Source organism: Xenopus tropicalis, chromosome 4 (genome assembly GCF_000004195.4).
Source record: "Xenopus tropicalis strain Nigerian chromosome 4, UCB_Xtro_10.0, whole genome shotgun sequence".
Lineage (NCBI taxonomy): Eukaryota > Metazoa > Chordata > Amphibia > Anura > Pipidae > Xenopus > Xenopus tropicalis.
This window is the reverse complement of record NC_030680.2, coordinates 29,779,430-29,799,004: the sequence shown is the minus strand read 5'-3', so window position 1 is coordinate 29,799,004 and position 19,575 is coordinate 29,779,430. Positions and strand designations below refer to the sequence as shown.

General features: G+C 38.6%; 1 protein-coding gene across 1 annotated transcript in view; it reads left to right on the top strand.

The window, feature by feature from the left end:
• The window catches only part of LOC100492329 (mucin-2), a 119,174-nt gene that overhangs the window by 75,666 nt on the left and 23,933 nt on the right, over nucleotides 1-19,575 (top strand). The window contains exons 29-36 of the mRNA XM_031901315.1: nucleotides 6,511-6,543; nucleotides 8,403-8,717; nucleotides 9,944-10,090; nucleotides 12,171-12,406; nucleotides 15,350-15,524; nucleotides 15,903-16,144; nucleotides 18,054-18,237; nucleotides 18,981-19,179. Coding sequence (XP_031757175.1) covers nucleotides 6,511-6,543; nucleotides 8,403-8,717; nucleotides 9,944-10,090; nucleotides 12,171-12,406; nucleotides 15,350-15,524; nucleotides 15,903-16,144; nucleotides 18,054-18,237; nucleotides 18,981-19,179 — 1,531 coding nt within the window. The remainder of the gene's footprint in view (nucleotides 1-6,510; nucleotides 6,544-8,402; nucleotides 8,718-9,943; nucleotides 10,091-12,170; nucleotides 12,407-15,349; nucleotides 15,525-15,902; nucleotides 16,145-18,053; nucleotides 18,238-18,980; nucleotides 19,180-19,575) is intronic.

Below are 19,575 nucleotides of genomic sequence, written 5' to 3'. Positions count from 1 at the left end.
TCTTAATTTTTATTACAGCCACCACAACTCCAACAACAACAAGTAAGGGCTATGCAACAACCCCTATGTTAAAAGGTCTTCTTGGTCTTTGAATAGAACAACCCTGACTATTGATATTATTACCTTATTTAATTCCATAAAGAACCATTTTCTCCATTCTAAAACTGTTTTTGTAATACATTTATACAAAGAAACGTTTAAGACTTTTCAACCCACTAACTAAAGAACAGTTTGTTCATATACTTTGCCAAAAGAGTGTAGAACATGTGAAAACATACCATGCACCTGATATGGTAAGGTATTGAGTCAGAGCAGTATGGCTTTAGTTTTAATAGGGAAAAAAAGACATTTGTAGCAGGCTACTAATATTTTTAAATTTTCTGATTTTGCAGACATTTTGCGTTGTGTTATAGAGATAATCCCACAAAATGTGCAAATATCAGAATACGATGACTCATCACATGATCTCAGAGTTCAAAATATATACCTAACCCTCTGTGCTATTTGGCATTGCTGGCCAATGATTGACAGAAAGAGATGCTGTTTTGGGCAAAATGATTTAACGGGATCATTTAAAACACACTTATAGCCATGCACTGTCCACCCTCTTTACCAAGAAGCACAATCTGTTAAAAATATTGTATTGCTCCAGCAGTCATTTTAGGAACATTGGCACTTTTGGAAAACAATAATGTGTTTAAGTTTCACTTGAAACTGGGTGAAACTGAAAACAATGATGGGATTAACTTCCCTTGACAAGTGTGAAATAGAAAACAATGAGGGGATTAAGTTCCTACTGAAGCTGGCTGAAGCCCAATTTGACGAGTCCGCGCCCAATTTTACGTGCAACTAAATTTTTTACATGCTGCTAATTTTTCTGCAGCGAGTTTTCACGGAGGTTTCGTGAAACAATTCACCAATGGCGAAATTAGAAATTCGCTGTGAATTCGCTCATCACTAGTACTCAACAAATCAAACCTGTCAAATATTTTTTTACAAAAAAAAAGTTAACATTCATAAATCACGCATTATTTCAGAAATTTTTTTGGGTAACAATAACGAAAAAATTCATACATGTCAAAATTATCTAGAAGTTATCTAGAAGTAAGAAAAAAACGGAAAATCCATCAAAATTGCTTAGTAAATGTGCACCTAAATGTCAAATAAGTTCAACCAAATCCTAATACCTGTCATTTTTTGCAGAAACAACAACTTCACTAAGTAAGTGTAATATTAAGTAATATAAGTAATATTTTAAAATAAAAATGGTAAAAATGGTAAAAATGGCGTGTACTGGGCAGTCAAACAAAAAAATAAATATATACAGTATATATATATATATATATATATACATACTGTACATACATACATACTGTACATACATACATACATACATACACACATACATACAGGTTTCATTTCTAATATTCATTTATTCATTTGATTTATGTAGGTAAGGACCTGATGGTATTCAAGAGCTTAATATTTTCAGAATTGTTTGGTTCTTTGATGTGTGGCATGGTGCTGATAACCTGGTGGATTGCAAATGTGCTAATGTGGCTCTGTTATTTAACATGTAGATACTGTTTTCAGCCTAATAATTGCAGGCCTAATTGACATCTGTTGTAGGAAAGAGATAAGACATTGAAATATTTTTCAACATTCACAACTATATTAGTTTGTGCAAACTTTGTCTGAGGAGAGCAGAAATCCAGACTTTGGGGTTGCAGTGAATGTAATCTACTTACATTTTGGCAAAGCATTTGATGAAATACCACAGAGAAAGTTATTGACTAAATTAATGAGTTTTTGTCATGAACAAAATATGTGTACTGGCTGCAGAACAGATATCAAGTGGTGATAAACTGGACATTTTTTTTTTAATTGGGCCAGTGTTGCCAGTAGATTACTGAACTTGTTTATTAATGACTAGTGATGTAGCGAACATCGCCGAAAATGTTCGCGAACCCGTTCGCGGACTTTTGCCAAAACTCGCGAATATTCGCGAACTTTGCGAACCCCATAGACTTCAATGGGAAGGCGAACTTTAAAACCTAGAAAAGCCATTTCTGGCCAGAAAACTGATTTTAAAGTTGTTTAAAGGGTGCCACGACCTGGACAGTGGCATGCAGGAGGGGGATCAAGGGCAAAAACTTCTCTGAAAAATACTTTGTAAAAAAAACGCCCAAAAAAACCGCCAAAAAATAACACCAAAAAAATGCAAGCTATTCCTATGTATATGCATAGGCGATAAAACGAAGTGAAAAAACATGGCGGAAAAACCAAGGCAAAAAAACGCGGCGCCAAAAAAAACCGCGGCGAACCCAAAGTGGCGAATTAGTTCGCCGGCGAACAGTTCGCTACATCTCTATTAATGACCTGGAGGTGGGCATTGTTACTGTCTATATTTTTGCTGATGATACTAAATTGTGCAAAGCTATAATTTCCATGTTTCAACACCAATATCAGCTCTGTGTAGCTCCACCTAGGCTGATGCCAAGCCTGTGAATGGAGCTACAGGAAGGAGCACATGACCGTAGATCCGCTTTTCCTCCACCTGCAGACAATCCACTTTGTCTGCAACTGCCCTAAGAGAGAAAAAAGTTTGTTAGTAAGGAAAGGAGAGAACCAGAATCCAACGTCATTATAGATACAGAGAAAACAGAAAATGTAAATAACAAGGTAATGGTCTGCATCGAAAACACCGCATTGTGTCAAAATTCCAGGTTAACAGGAAGATACTGTATTATAAAAAATTAAACAAAGGGGCATATTTAAAAAAATTCATTTTTTATGGCCTTTAAAGTCATATAAACTCATTATGGTATAAATTTGAATTAAACTCAATCATTGCTGTATTTATAAAATGTCACGATAATGCTTGAATCGCTCAAACGAAAATTTCGAGTTTACATTCGAAAATTGAAAGTTGATTTAAGAAAAAGATCAAGGGGAATAACAAAAAGTGCCAACATTTCAAATTTGGAATAGCCAGTCAGACGCTTACGATACCTAAAGACTATACCTCAGTGTCTAAGGTGCGTTTCACCAAACAGTTTTATCAAAAGGCAGAATATACAGTAATTTATGATATTAGGAAATAACCTTTGTATGTGTTACACTGTATACAGAACAATGGAACTCTTTTATACATTTAGGGCCAGATTCATTAAAGTACGAATCCGAATCACAAAATCTGATAAATCTCCCATAGGGCTCAATGGCACTCTGCAGCTCCAACCTGGCCCAAGGAAAGTCTCCCATAGGGCTCAATGGCACTCTGCAGCTCCAACCCGGCCCAAGGAAAGTCACCCATAGGGCTCAATGGCACTCTGCAGCTCCAACCTGGCCCAAGGAAAGTCTCCCATAGGGCTCAATGGCACTCTGCAGCTCCAACCTGGCCCAAGGAAAGTCTCCCATAGGGCTCAATGGCACTCTGCAGCTCCAACCCGGCCCAAGGAAAGTCTCCCATAGGGCTCAATGGCACTCTGCAGCTCCAACCCGGCCCAAGGAAAGTCTCCCATAGGGCTCAATGGCACTCTGCAGCTCCAACCCGGCCCAAGGAAAGTCTCCCATAGGGCTCAATGGCACTCTGCAGCTCCAACCCGGCCCAAGGAAAGTCTCCCATAGGGCTCAATGGCACTCTGCAGCTCCAACCCGGCCCAAGGAAAGTCTCCCATAGGGCTCAATGGCACTCTGCAACTCCAACCTGGCCCAAGGAAAGCCTCCCATAGGGCTCAATGGCACTCTGCAGCTCCAACCTGGCCCAAGGAAAGTCTCCCATAGGGCTCAATGGCACTCTGCAGCTCCAACCCGGCCCAAGGAAAGTCTCCCATAGGGCTCAATGGCACTCTGCAACTCCAACCTGGCCCAAGGAAAGCCTCCCATAGGGCTCAATTGCACTCTGCAGCTCCAACCCGGCCCAAGGAAAGCCTCCCATAGGGCTCAATGGCACTCTGCAGCTCCAACCTGGCCCAAGGAAAGTCTCCCATAGGGCTCAATTGCACTCTGCAGCTCCAACCTGCCCCAAGGAAAGTCTCCTATAGGGCTCAATGGCACTCTGCAGCTCCAACCTGGCCCAAGGAAAGTCTCCCATAGGGCTCAATGGCACTCTGCAGCTCCAACCTGGCCCAAGGAAAGTCTCCCATAGGGCTCAATGGCACTCTGCAGCTCCAACCCGGCCCAAGGAAAGTCTCCCATAGGGCTCAATGGCACTCTGCAGCTCCAACCTGGCCCAAGGAAAGTCTCCCATAGGGCTCAATGGCACTCTGCAGCTCCAACCCGGCCCAAGGAAAGTCACAATACCAAAGCGTGAATGAATCTGAAACATTCGTTCTCGTTGCGACAAATGCGATTCTGTCGCACAAATTGTTGCGCATATTGTCGCAAGGTATGAAAAAGTCGTGGAAATTTAGGAAAATATCGCAGAAAATAGTTGTAAACTTTAGAAAAAATAAAAAAATGTTGTAATAGGACCTGTCGTACTTTGATAAATGTGCCCCTTAGTATTTCCCATGCATAATCTTTTACAGAGGATTTTTTGTGTCTATGTGTGAATGTCATGTGTGACATTATTAAATAATTCAAATGCTGTATGGTAATTATGTAAATTCTTGTTCATTTTCTATCATATAGTACCCACTACAGTGAGAGCACCCACAGGTAATTCTATTATATTTTTAGGATGACAACCTGACCATTGCAATACATTACTTACGGTACAGCAGATTAACTTACTTAAAGTAACTTCTTTGAATTTTCCTTAGAGTATTACCAAAGAGGCCACACTTTGATTGACTGGCCCTGATTTTTATTCATAACAAAAGGCTAAGAAAAGCTGTTGTCAAAGAGAAAAGTGCCAAAATAAGTTCTGTCGGTCCAAAACTAAATTTGTAATCCAAAATTTTACACGTGTGTTATAGATAAGGATCCTTGAGCTTTGTACTGTGTTAATCAGTTTGAAGAAATGTGGTTCTTTCTGCTGTATAACAGAATTCAACTATATAAGACTATGTGCATCCTTTATAGCAGTGCTGTCCAACTTCTACAGTGCCGAGGGCCGGAATTTCTCTAGCATACATGGTGGAGGGCCGCTAATGCCTGTTTTGACCACTCCCCTTTTTGAAACCACACCCACTTCAAACCACACCTATTTTATCACAATGGTGGTAGCACAGCAAAATCCCAAATGCTTGGTCCTTACTGTGGGGATATCAACCATCATTCATATGTGAAAGAATTATGTCATATTAAGATATACCCTTAAATTCCATATGCCTCCTCCTCCCCTGTGGATAGGAGAGCAACCCCCAGTACATAATTACACACCTTAGGGACCATTTAATGGCTATTTCCAACTGCTAACAAACTCCCACAACAAACCCCCGCCAGGTTCACCTCCCACAAGCAGCATAGGGCAAGCAGAGTATGGCACACACAGGCAGCACTCTGCCTGTCCTATGCTGTCTGTGTGTGCTATACTCTGCCTGTCCTACCCTGCCTGTGTGTGCCATACTCTGCCTTCCCTATGCTGCCTCTGTGTGTCATACTCTGCCTTCCCTACCCTGCCTGTGTGTGCCATACTCTGCCTTCCCTATGCTGCCTCTGTGTGCCATACTCTGCCTGCCCTACCCTGCCTGTATGTGCCATACTCTGCCTGCCCTACCCTGACTGTGTGTGCCATACCCTCCCTGACCTATGCTGGCTGTATGTGCCATACTCTGCCTACAGTACCTATGTCTGAGGTGTGAAGAAGTGAACAATGGGAGTGATTACAGGCTGAGCCTAAGTTGTGAACACTGCAGGGGGTGAACAATGCAGGTATTAAAAGGTGTGAAAAACACAGGGGATTACATTTTTAAACAATACAGAGGGATTACAGCCTGAATCTGAGGTGAGAACCATGCAGGGGGCCAGTTAATCTCAGTACTGATACCATTTAATGCTTACTCAAAGGTAAGGCATCAAAGCAGCCAGACAGGTGGGGGGCCACACAGAGGGGGGTCGCGGGCCGCATGCGGCCCGCGGGCCGCCAGTTGGACAGCACTGCTTTATAGCATATACTGTAAAAGTGTTAGAATCCCCATGGATACAACTAGCGATGTACCGAATCCAGGATTCAGTTCAGATTTGGCCAAGATTCAGCCTTTTTCAGCAGGATTGGAATCCGGCCTGGTATCAATGTGCCTGTCTGAACTGAATCTGAATCCTTAAAATCATGTGACTTTTTGTCACGTGATTGACATAAACACAGAAGTTTAAAAAATAAAGCATGCGGTTCTCTTGAACCCTTCTGTGGACTTTGGATTTAGTTAGGATTTGGTTTGGTTGGTATTTTACAAAGGATTTGGAGTCTGGCCAGGTCCAGTTGCAATAATGGATTCGGTGCATCCCTAGGTACAACATCAACTGATTATAATACATATAAATCTATGCAATTTCCCCAGTTCTACACTAGGATCACAAAAGCCCTGCTATGGTTCAACTAATTTTTCTAAACCGTTCTTACAGAGACCACACCTGAACCAAGTCCAACAACCACACGTAAGTGCAAATTTACACATTTTATATTAAATACAAAAAAAATAAACTAGTATCCTTTGCACAAATGTATTGGTTGGAATAGTCTGCTGAATATATCAAAATTATGTAATTACTTTTATGGCTACCTAAACAGCACCATTTCCACAGCTCCCAATAAATCTTTTCTACCATCCCATGGGTAATTTATTCACACTTACTTTTCAACCCCCAACAAGATAAATCCTACAGCCTCATAGTTGTTCTGTCCCCCAGTAGGCTACTTTCTCTTCAATTCCAGAAAATAATCAGCCCTTAGGCAACAACTAGTGATGAGCAAATCTGTCCCATTTTGCGTTAGCGAAAAATTCGCAAAACGACAGAAAAATTAGTTAAACGGCGAAAAACGTGTGTCGCGCAATTTTTTTTAACATGCACGCACTCAGTTTAACACACACAGGCATATTTTGATGTGACCACACCTATTTCTATGCTACCACTGCTTTTTTGACGCATGTCAAATTTTTGTGGAATTTTTGTTAAACAATTCGCCAATGACAAAATGCAGAAATTCACGGCAAATCCATGCCTGGCAACAAAATTTGCCAACGATCCACATCTGTGGCTCCCCAAAGTCACAAGTTAGTGCAACCCTCGAACAACTGTCCAAGTTGGCATTAATTCTAAGGTTCCCTTTAGGGCTGCCACCTTTTGATCTGAAATGCCCAGTTTTTTAAGGGGCTGTCCGGGTCAAAACCTGTTGCTTGGTTTTTAACATTCTGAAAACTCGGCAGAAACCCTCAGAATTGTGTCCAATGGATGCAATAACCTTACCCCTGACGTCATCATGCGCAGTAAATTGTGTAAGTTGTGTGATGATGTCAGCATTACCACGCGTGCCCCTTTGTCCTGGTTGAAAACCCTGAAAAGGTGCCTCTAGTTCCCTTGTATTAAGGCAGTTACTTGTGATTAACTTACCACAGGAGACACAGTTTAAAAATGAATTTTTTGATAACAGTTTTGAAAATATTTTGTATCCAGCTAAACTAAACATATGAAAATGTGGGGTGCATTTACTAACAGTGGGCAAATTTGCATGTGCACTGCAACTCAATGTAACTAATTACTTTTTTGTTTAATTATTCTTTAAACCTTTATGTGAACTAAACTAATTATTGATTGGTCAATATTGGTCACTGCCCAGGTGTCAGTAAATGCTCCTGAACTGATACGGATAATAGAACACCTTATACTGCTAGATCCATTATTCCCTCTGCTCTGTGATTTGGCTGCGTACAGGAAACATTAAGGAGAGAAAAGCAGGAAAAATCAGCAAGAACAGAGGAAGATGTAGCTCATTAGCCAGCAAATAGGAGTACAACATATCAGGGGTTGATTTGGAGAGTAAACATTGTTGTATAGCATGGTTGTTAAATAGAACCAGTGTTGTTACCCACAGCAACCAATTAGATCTTTGTGTTGTTTTCTAACTCAAAGGTGACTGCTTAAATCTACTCGCTAATTGGTTGCTAAGGGAAACAATGCAGGTGATTTTTATCAATTATATTAGTAAACCAGGTGGGGTGGATCTTGTTGTTAATCTATGCTCAAATAAAAGTCTGCTTTTCAGGTGATGGAACTACCATTGGTGCAGATGTAGGTGCACTACCCGAGCAATATTTAAGTATGGGAAAATTGAATGATGCTACAGCAATCTTCTGTCAAATATGGTCCAAAAATATTTTTATCCTAGAGCCCTCCTCTGTTTTCCTTTCCCTCCACTCTTGTTATCCGTGTACATGCACACACAAGTGTATACACGTCTGTCAATTACCTTATATGTAGTTAATGTATGTAATGCTATTGCTCTGACTTTCCAACAGATTATTGCGTATGTCGGTGGACAGACTGGACCAGTTTATATAATGTCACCAGCGGGGTGGACGGGGGAGATTTTGAGGAATTTTATAAAGGAATGGGTGGGAATGGTTACTGCACAGGAGATGAGGACGCAGTGAACATATCATGCAGAGCAGAGGCTTATCCTTCTATCCCACTGGACCTTCTGGGACAGAAAGTTACATGTGATATCATCACTGGACTTATTTGCAGAAACAGTGACCAGACATATGGACAGCAATGCCTTGACTATGAAATCAATGTCCAGTGCTGCAGTATAAACTGCCCAACAACTCAAAGTAAGGAACATTTTATATTGAAGGAAACAAGGTATTTGGGGACTTCACACTAAATATTTAACAGTAACATGGTGAATATTTTTCCACTTTCCCTAAACAGCCATTTGTTTTTAATAAAAAATACTTAACTCTGGAGTGCCCTCCTCTGTCCAGACTTCCCAGATGAGGTCTTATGGGATAAAATAAAATAAATAAAAAAAAAAAAATTGTTTTTAATAATCTGACTGCAGTAGACTGAAAAAAAGGCAAATTGTTTACTGGTTACTATGGGTTACTGTATCATCATGTTATTTCATAACTTGTTTTTTTATTCTGGTATAATATAGAGCTTACAGCTTTAAAACAGTACAGGTATAGGACCTATTTTCGTACGACTATGATGTGATCTGAAATTTTAATATGATTTTTTCCAACTCGTACTTTTTAAAGTCCGAATTTCGGACTTTGATAAATGGGCCCCATAAGGTTTACAGTCCCACTAGAAAATGATAGCATTGCATAATACTAAACAAGATTCATCAGCCAATTTTTTGAAATCATCATTGGTGTCTTTATTAAAATGTCAGCATGTTTAGCATTAATAGCTAGGCCTATGATTAGGTGGAGCTTCCAACTAATAGTAATGTTGTTCTGTTTGTAGTAAGAGATAAATTACAACTGCTGTATGTCCACAAATGCATGCTTTCTCCGTAGTCAGTTGCATGTAAAACTACTTTTATTACTTGTATCAAAATGCACTCCTTACACTTCCACATAGTTGTGCTCGGTGCTATTCAGTCCTATCTGCTTTCTGTTCCAAAATGAGCACTGCTGTGCCTATTGATGCAGGGGGATCCCTGGAGCTACCCCCACCGCCTAACCAGGCAATAGCCCCAGGGTTCACTTTGCACCCAGAATCACTGGGCCCAGCACACTTGAGCCTAAAGAGTCATGCACAAATGACACTTGCATGCCCAGCTCCAGAAATGACGCCAGATGGACTTCCACGCAATTGCATGGGACTAAATGTGTGCACAGCTGCATTCATTTTGGCAATTTGGACACAATTGCAACAGGCACTGCACAATTGCGCTAAGCCCAGTCAGTTAACTAGTGTAAGTCATACGGTTACTGCAATTTTTTTAGTTTCTGTCAGGTTATACTATCTACTTCATATTTTGTTTGAATGTATAACAATAATATATTGTGTATTGTGCACATAATGCTTATTATTTCTGTTATAACAGCAACAACAACAACTACAACACCAACAACAACTACAGTACAGCCATCTACTACAGTAACATGTACTATGCCTTTAATGACAACAATGCCTGCAGTATCTTTATCCACAGAATGCTACTGCATGATTGGAGGAGAGCCCTATAAACCAGGTATTAATAGATTGCATTCAATGTAAATGCTACATATATTAAAATAAAGTTTGTTTGTTTTTTTACACATATTTTTTTTTAATAAATATATAAAGCTCCTTGGCCCGTTTCCTATTGAACCTTCTACTCACTGAAATTCAAAACCTCTGCATCTTATACTGAACTGACTGTTTCCCAGAGCCAGGCCAAACAGCGTCAGCACCCAAAGCAATTTTCCACAGCACCCTCCCTGCTGCTCCCAGCTGTTCACTTACCCCACCCCTCTCCAACAATAAAACCAAACTTCTCCCCGCCATAAGTGCTCTGCTGTGCAATTGACAGTTAATTTCCACCAGTTTGTGTCCATTCCCACCACATAAGCGCCCAAGTAATTGCACCCAAGGCACATGTCTTGCTTAGCAACCAATAGTTTCAACCCTGGTGTCTTCTGTTATTATTGCAGCCATTAACTGAGCATTAAGTATATTTGGGTGCTTTTTTTTTTTTTTTTTTACCATAGCTTGATAAATAGACCCCAGGGAATGTTAGAAGTTGTAAAGAAAAGTTTTGCAGATAGTTCTATTACTGTATTGTGCCTCATCTATATAGCTTTACCATATTCTGCAGTGCTTTATAAAGGTTATACAAATATACCATGCTTATGTCGAGCAATGTTCAGTACTGACATGTTTATAAAATACCCTATGCTGGTCACACAGTGCAGATAGATGTTGGGATGTTAGACACTGTACACATATTTTTCCTCTATTTAAACACAGCAAATTATTTTTATGTATGATGTCTTCCTGCCTTAAATAAACAAAACATTCCATCACCAATAGTGATGGGCGAAATGTTTCACCAGGCATGGATTTGCAGCAAATTTCCGCATTTTGCCATTGGTGGATTGTTTTGCAAAATGGTTGAAAAAATTTGCAGCTGAAAAATTCGCCGTGTGTCCAAAAATTGTCGCAAGAATATTCGCAGGCGTCAAAATTGTCACAAGAATAGTCGCGGGCATCAAAAGAATAGTCACACGCCCGAAATTGTCGCAAGAATAGTTGCGCGTCCAAAAATTGTCGCAAGAATAGTTGTGGGCGTCAAAAGAATAGTTGCACAGCCAAAATTGTCACAAGAATAGTCGCAGGCATCAAAAGAATAGTTGCACGTCCAAATTGTTGCAAGAATAGTCACACGTCCAAAAATTGTCGCAAGAATAGTCGCAGGCATCAAAAGAATAGTCGCACGTCAAAATTGTTGCAAGAATAGTCACAGGCGACAAAAGAATAGTCGGCAGACAAATTCGCGTAGACAATTTTTTTCCGCGCAACATTTTTCAATGTTTCGCAAATCTTTTGAAAGATTTGCAAATTTATTGGCGATGTGAAAAGGGACAGATTCGCTCATTACTAATTACCAAGCCTCAAAAGCACCTCTGGACATCTACTTGATTCAACTTTAAGGCTGAAGTTACTTGTGCTAGGCTTAATACCAGCTCAGCATCAGTTGTGAAAATGTCTAACCACCTTTAAGATTTGAGCAAGATCAGAGCAGTAGATCGCACACTGGAATAAGCTGAAAAAAAGGAGTGTGTGTTTAGTACAAATGTTTTGGGGGTTTGTATATAGCCCTGTCACAGTTCACATGTCTCTTTGATCTTCACCCTTTCAAATACAGCACAGTGTTGGCCTATATATGGCCTATGCATCATTCAGTCGCTATAGAACAATGTCAGCCTATACAGTGCTATGTAGTTCTATATGCATACATATTCCAACTGTGTGGAACATTATATAGTTGCTATATAGCTAAGGCATATGAGAAGTGGGCCTCATTATGAAACAAAGTTCATGTGAATGACCAGTGAATGCCCTAATGACAAAGTACTAGGTGAATTATCAGAGAGTAAAAAGAGAAATGAAAAGATTCATCTATAAAAGGAGGAAGAGGAGATTATAACTACTAGTGATGTAAAGAGAAAGTGAAAAGATTTATGGGAAAAAATATGTTCACACAAAGGAGTAATTTTTAGCATTATGTTTGATCAGTTTGATTAAAACAGTTTGCTTGAATTTTATCTCTGGTTTTCTTTGTTTATTAGGAACACAAAAAAGATTTTATAGCGGTGATTCCTGCTCTGACTACATATGTACTATGGATTGCCAAGTGCTCATTGCAGATTATTTTTATAGTTGCCCTTCATCCCCTAAAACCTCTGCACCTACAACCTCTTCTCTTTCTACAAAAGAGTTATCTGTCACTACAAAAGAATTGTTAACAGGAACAAATCCCCCTCAGACTACATCTGGTATCTGTACTCTAAACCCTCCACGCCAGGTAAGTAAATATGTATTTATTGGCCTTATGGTGCAATGTAATAAAACACCCAATGTTTGTCCAGGTCATGTAGTAACCTAAAGCAACCAGATATTTACTCAAAACACCAGTTAACCAACCTGCTTAGTTGCTATAGATTACTAGATAAAACTACCCCCTTATTATGTTATTCTTCCTTTCTGGTTACCCTCTCCCAATATACTCCATTCTTTATTTGGCAAAAAATCCTATGCCGTCAGTCATTTCCCCTTCACTTTCCTACATTTCATTCTATTGGTCTTCAGGCTGCATTTTTACAAAAAAGTTTGAAGCTAGACTTTACCGTGGACATAAAAAAATGTGGGCTTTCTAAAAAGGGGATAGGCTGTCACAAATTATTGATTATTTAAATATATTATTAAAAAATAATCCACCTCTTGTGAACTTTTGTATGGAAATCTATAAAATTATCATATATGTCCCTTTACCACCCAACATTTCAGTTCAATCTTTCATCCACTTTGGGTGAAGCAGGCATCCTAGTTGATCTCAGTGACAAAGATAATACTCGAAAGAACTGCCAAGAGAAGTTACATATTCAAGAGAACTGCCACTTGTAAAGGGGCAGTAGCAGAGATCATTGCTGCTGTTAATGCCTCATTGTGAGAGCTCACTTAAACCTGTACATATAGTAGGAGTGTTTTATCAGCCAAAACTCAAACTTAATTGCAAGAGCTAATTCCATTACTAAATATTTAAAAAGTATTTATTGGGACATATTTGCAAAAATGTAAATTTTAAAGAACTTTCACCATAAAATTAAAATTCACCACAACATTACCAATTTACCAAGACACAAGTACACTAATTTTTAGCCCAGCTCCACATTGCCAATAAATTGATATGACATGCATAGTGGACTGGCAAAAGCATTTAGGATATTTAAATGGGCAAAAGATTGAGTCACACCACGTATTTCCCTGATAAAGCTGTGGTAATGATCAAATGTGTTGAATTGGCATACGTGGATTATAACCCTCAGGTTCAGCCCCTACAATGCCCATCATAGACAGACAAGATTGCAAATTTTATGTAACACAGAGCTGATTGGCAAATATTGAATATTAATAGGTCAGTTAGACCACAAATGAGTTACATTCGAGTATAGAGCAGCCAGGCCTAATCACAGATGCATATTAATTATTGCATTCTTCACCAAGATGATGGGTCTGAATGGCTGAGTTTTAATGGAGTATTTGTTGGGTTTTAATACAAATATAACTAAGGCTAAGTTCCAGTTTAAATTCTAATAATAGTTATATGGGAAATTCCACTTTATATAGTCCAAAGAGAACTGAACAAGTCTCCTGACGGACTTAAGTATATGCCATTAGTCCAAGATTGCTTTTTTGATTTGTTGTGTCTGTAATCTTAGGGTTTAATAACACTTGCCTTGCAATACTTGCAATACAATGCATTATTCAATTTTTAACCATTCTCAGTAGTAGAGATGTAGCGAACTGTTCGCCGGCGAACTAATTCGCGCGAACTGTTCACCGGCGAACTAATTTGCGCGAACATCGGGTGTTCGCGAGTCCGCAAGTTCGCGAACTTTTCGTGTATGTTCGCAATTTGGGTTCGCGTGGCGTTTTTCCGCTGCGTTTTTTCTCGGCCTAAAAACGCAGCACAAGCCACACATGGCGTTTTTCAGCAAATCCCGTTTCCATGGTGCTAATAGTGCGAAATAGCAAAAAATGCTGTGTATTTCCACTAGGTCTGCCAGCTGCCTTTGCGGTTTTACGCAATGCTGTGTCAACAAAGTATTTTTCAGAGAAATTTTTGCCCTTGATCCCCCTCCTGCATGCCACTGTCCAGGTCGTGGCACCCTTTAAACAACTTTAAAATCAGTTTTCTGGCCAGAAATGGCTTTTCTAGGTTTTAAAGTTCGCCTTCCCATTGAAGTCTATGGGGTTCGCAAAGTTCGCGAATATTCGCACTTTTTGGCGTAAGTTCGCGAACGGGTTCGCAAACTTTTTTTTTGAGGTTCGCTACATCCCTACTCAGTAGTATGATCATCTGCTTTCTGCCTTATATTCAATTAAGGGGAGATTGTATTATGGCATAACCTGTGCATCTGGATTCTTGAAAGACTTTGGGGAGGGTGCCAGCTAATGGGCATCAAAATGAGCACAAGAAGAAAGGGGGAAAAAGGCACACAAAACAAATTGCTGGTGTAAAAAAATACCTCCCACCTGTTTATTGCGGAGTGCACATACAGACCAAATGTTTCAAGAGCTACATGCTCTCTTCATCAGTGAAAAAAGTACACACCAATGGGCATCAAAAGGCACTTTCTCTCTGTCTCTTTATAATTAGTGATGGGCGAAATAATTCAGCAGGCGTGGACTCACAGCGAATTTCCGCATTTTACCACTGGTGGATTTTTTCAAAAAGATTTTGCCTGTTTAATTTTTTTGCCGTGCAGCATTTTTTTACGCTTACTCAAAATATTGTCATGCATGACAAATTTTGTTTGGGTGCGTGTCATTTTCACTGTTGGCGAATTTTTCACGAATCTTTCAAAAGATTTGCAAATTTTTCTATGAAGGAAACGGGACAGATTCACTCATCTCTATTTATAATACATGTGGGTTGCCAGACCATTATTTGCAATCATAAATTACATTTAAGTACACTAGTGTTTTACCAGAAATGTAAAACATACATTTTATAAGCTCCTCTGCTTAATCTCAGGCTCCATTGTTTCCCTGTACAGACTCAGAAACCAGGCACAGAAACATATGATGTGCTTTTTTGAACCTGAACTATATCATAATGTTGTTATGGAAAATAAGTGAAATGGTTGTACATCAAAAGACTTTGTCCGTGTATGCTTTTGTTTTTCCTATACTTCTTTCAACAGATTTCTGAACACATTTTGACCTTTAATTTCTTATTCTACAGCATAATGAAACATGGATGTTGTGTGACTGCATGATGGCCAGATGTATAGAAAACAACTTGGTAGAAATTACTCCCAAACTTTGTGACCCCCGAACTGATATCACATGCACCAATGAACTTCCCCCATTAAATGTGTCTGATTCAGATGGCTGCTGTTGGCACTGGGAATGTCCTTGTAAGTCATTACTCACTTAGTAGATTAAATAAACCATAACTCATGTTATATTATAATTATTACTTAGGTAGCCTTTATTTAATCGCTCATTTTCAGTATACAAATACAGTAAATCCTACTAACAGTTGTCAAAAGCAAAGGACAGTTGGGGCTCAGTGGAGGCTGAGAACAATGTGTGTGTGTATTCTGTATGTCCTCCCCATTTTTGTATAGATTTCCTCCAGGTACCCACACAATACAGTGTATTGTGACAGGGAATTTGATATCATAGTATCTACTTAGGACATGACTGATGTCTAAAATTGAAGTATAATATGCTTATTTTATGAATTTATTTATTTTATTCAATTATAATGAATCCATCTTTACTTGATTTAGGTGAGTGTAAAGGCTTTGGTGACCCTCACTATGTAACGTTTGATGGAACTTACTATGACTTCCAAGGTGAATGCACCTATGTTTTAGTAGAAGAGATCAAAAAGGAAATAGAAAACTTTGGTGTCTATGTAGACAACTACAACTGTGGAGACTATGTTGCTTGTTCACGTAACCTCATCATCCATTATAAATCAGAGAAAATTGAGATTGGGCCAGAAAGCTTGGTGTCTTCCTCTTTACAGGTATGATGGTAAATGTTCCATAATTACATTGTTAAGTTGAAAAAAACTGAAGTCCATCAAGTTCAACTCTTCCAAGTGAATCCATCACACACATAAACCTACACTGACCTATTTATACACTCACTTACATAAACCATATATTCCAATATCATTACTAATTGTAGATATTAGTATCACAATAGCCTTGGATACTATGCTTGTTCAAGAACTCATCCAGGCCCCTCTTAAAGGCATTAACAGAATCTGCCATTACCACATCACTAGGAAGGGCATTCCCCAACCTCACTGCCCTCACCGCGAAAAACCACCTACGCTGCTTCGAATAGAAGCTCCGTTTCTCTAATCTAAAGGGGTGGCCTCTGGCCATTTTAATGGGGGAAAGAAGAACATCCCCTATCTGTCTATAACTCCCTCTAATGTATTTGTACAGAGTAATCATGTCCCCTCACAAACACCTTTTTTTCCATTAATATCCTTCTTAAGGACTGGAGCCCAAAACTGCACTGCATACTTAAGGTGAGACATCACCTTGCCTGGAATTAAACAACTTGTTATCTAAAAAAATCCCCAGATTCTCTTAATTAAGGATACCCCAACACACTACCATTTAGTGTAAAACTCAGATTTATATAATTTCTACCAAAGTGTTTTGGTAGCTTTGCAGTTTTCAACATTGAACCTCATTTTTCATTTTCCTGCCCAGTTTTCCAGTTTTGTCAAATCTCTCTGCAAAGCGGCAGTATCCTGCATGGAACTTATAGTTTTGCACAATTTAGTATCATCAGTAAAAATAGAACCAGTACTTTCTATGCCCACCTCCAGGTCATTAATAAACAAGTTAAAAAGCAAAGGACCAAGGACTGACCCCTGCGGTACTCCACTAACCACACTGGTCCAATTAGAAAATGTTCCATTTACCACCACTCTTTGTAATCTATCCTTCAGCCAGTTCTCTATCCAATTACAAATACTGTGTTTCAGGCCAATAGTACTCAATTCTATCATTAACCTTCTGTGAGGTACTCTATCAAATGCCTTAGCAAAGCCAAAAAAGATGACATCCACTGCCATTCCAGTGTTGAGATTCCTGCTCACCTCCTCATAAAAGGCAATTAATCTGGCAAGATCTGTTACACATAAAACCATGCTGGCACAAACTTACAGTATTGTGATTTGCAATGTATTAAAGTATCCTATGCCTTATTACGCCTTCCAAAAGCTTTCCTATCCCTGATGTCAGACTAACTGGCCTATAGTTTTCAGGATGAAAAGAGCATCCATTTTTGATATATATGCATTATGCCTGTTTTTTGTATTGAACTATTTCTTTAGAAAGCATTTGAATGATGTGTCTGTAATTGCAGCCAGCTGCAGAGGACATACTCCACTGAAACTTGCTAGAAGTTAAGGCTCTTTTCTGCATACAGATGAGTTTTACTGGTTTCTTGTCAGTTTTTGGTAGGATATTTTATTTTCTGATGTTTACATTGTTATGGTTTAGTAGAGGTGATCTCAAACTTTGGAAAAGACCCCTTACTTAATGAAAGGGACCAACTAACTGATAAACTCTATTTTTATGACATTTTGGGCAATTTTTTGGACCATTTTTTTTGAGGATTCCTCCTCTTGGGTTTTAGAGGATTTAGACATTAGCAGAGATAGGGTACAAGATTTACTTTTGAATTTTTAGTAATGTCTTACAACACCAAATTGCACAGGCAACTTCCACCTCTCTTCCATTTCAGCATTATGCATAGACAAAATTAAGTCAAATTATTACTGGTCATTAAAATAACATATATGCCATATGTCGTGCCATTAATGTATTTGTATTAACTAAAATTACACACAACCACATATACATATAAATTAACACAGAAAAATATTTTTTTTCCTTTTTGTCCATTAGGTGATGGTTAACAAAGATATTGTGGGGATTCCCTATAAGAAAAATGAGGTGGAAATTTCCAGATTTGGCAGAGGTTATGTAGTAGAAATAACTACACTGAATGTCAAAATAAAATTTGAGGATGAGAGTTTTATAATAAGTCTACCTTATGGGCACTTTGGAAACAACACACAGGGACTGTGTGGTAAGTAATAGGACACATAAAAACACATAACACAATGATGTGAAATTATTTTTGGGGGTAACTCTGTTTCCAAATGTGGAACTTTTAGCCCCCAGATAAAGAACCTTTGGTAATATATTTGCCACAAAAAATAATAAAAACAAATGATCTCTAAACTAAAACTAAAAGCAGTGGGACTGAAGATCTGATCCTTTTACTAGATATTTCATAGTAAAGTAGTTTGAGTAGTAGAAAGTCATACCGCATACATTCTGAACCTATTCCCTTACACCTGAACTGGGGTAGTTGGTAATCTTTATAATGTGCACTTTTCATGTGCTCTTATTTTATTGAGTGCACAAAGAAACCTTGCTGTTATCCACTTAACCTCTCTACATATATTAAGGGATGCAATATGTACAATTGTGAAATGGTTTGCAGACATACAGATTCACAAACATGTCTGCTTCTCAAGCGGCAACCACAATTTTCAATGTATTCAAATTATAAAACTTATAAAAAGTAGGCATACACTCCACACTCTGATCAAGTGCAGGCAATGGAAATCAATAAAAAACATTTATATATTTGAGAATTCTGCTAAATATTTTGCAGAGGATTCAGTATTTAGCTAAATCCAAACTGGTTGATTCAGTGCATCCCTAATTCAGTGAATTGGTGGACATCATTCTGTCTTTGTTGGTATAATATATTTTGTAAAATAGGCACAAAGCAAAGTTTTTAACCTTTTTTTCTTTGCACAGGTATTTGTAGCAACAATAAAAGTGATGACTGCATGTTGAGAAATGGTACAGTCATAGATGACTGTTCACTCATGGCTGCCTCTTGGCTTGTTCCTAATACAAATAAGCCTCAATGCCCTAGTACAAAAACAACAACAACATCATATACACCTGTGACCCCATGCATTCCTTCATCACTGTGTGAACTCATCACTGGACCGTAAGGATTTTAAATATATCTTTACTTGTTACGTAACACAGCATTACATAATACAATTGAAAGTATGTATGTGAATCTAATGAGTTGTGATATTAACAGTTTTCAAAAAACAGAGTTGGCGCTCTAAAAACCATTCAACCAGTGTTGTGAATTTATTCAAACAATTATTGTTTATTAATTAGTAAAAACATATATACATAATTACTTCTTACATCTTACTTCTTTACATGCCAAAATATTAACAGTTTTGGCATGTAAAACAAATCATAGAGCAAATCAAGAGTCACTTTAGCTCCAGGAAGCATACTATGTATACGGCATGTAATAACAGCTACTTATATTCTTACATAAAAATCCACTGCATTTTTGTGGCAACAAAATGTCCATAGACCCCAG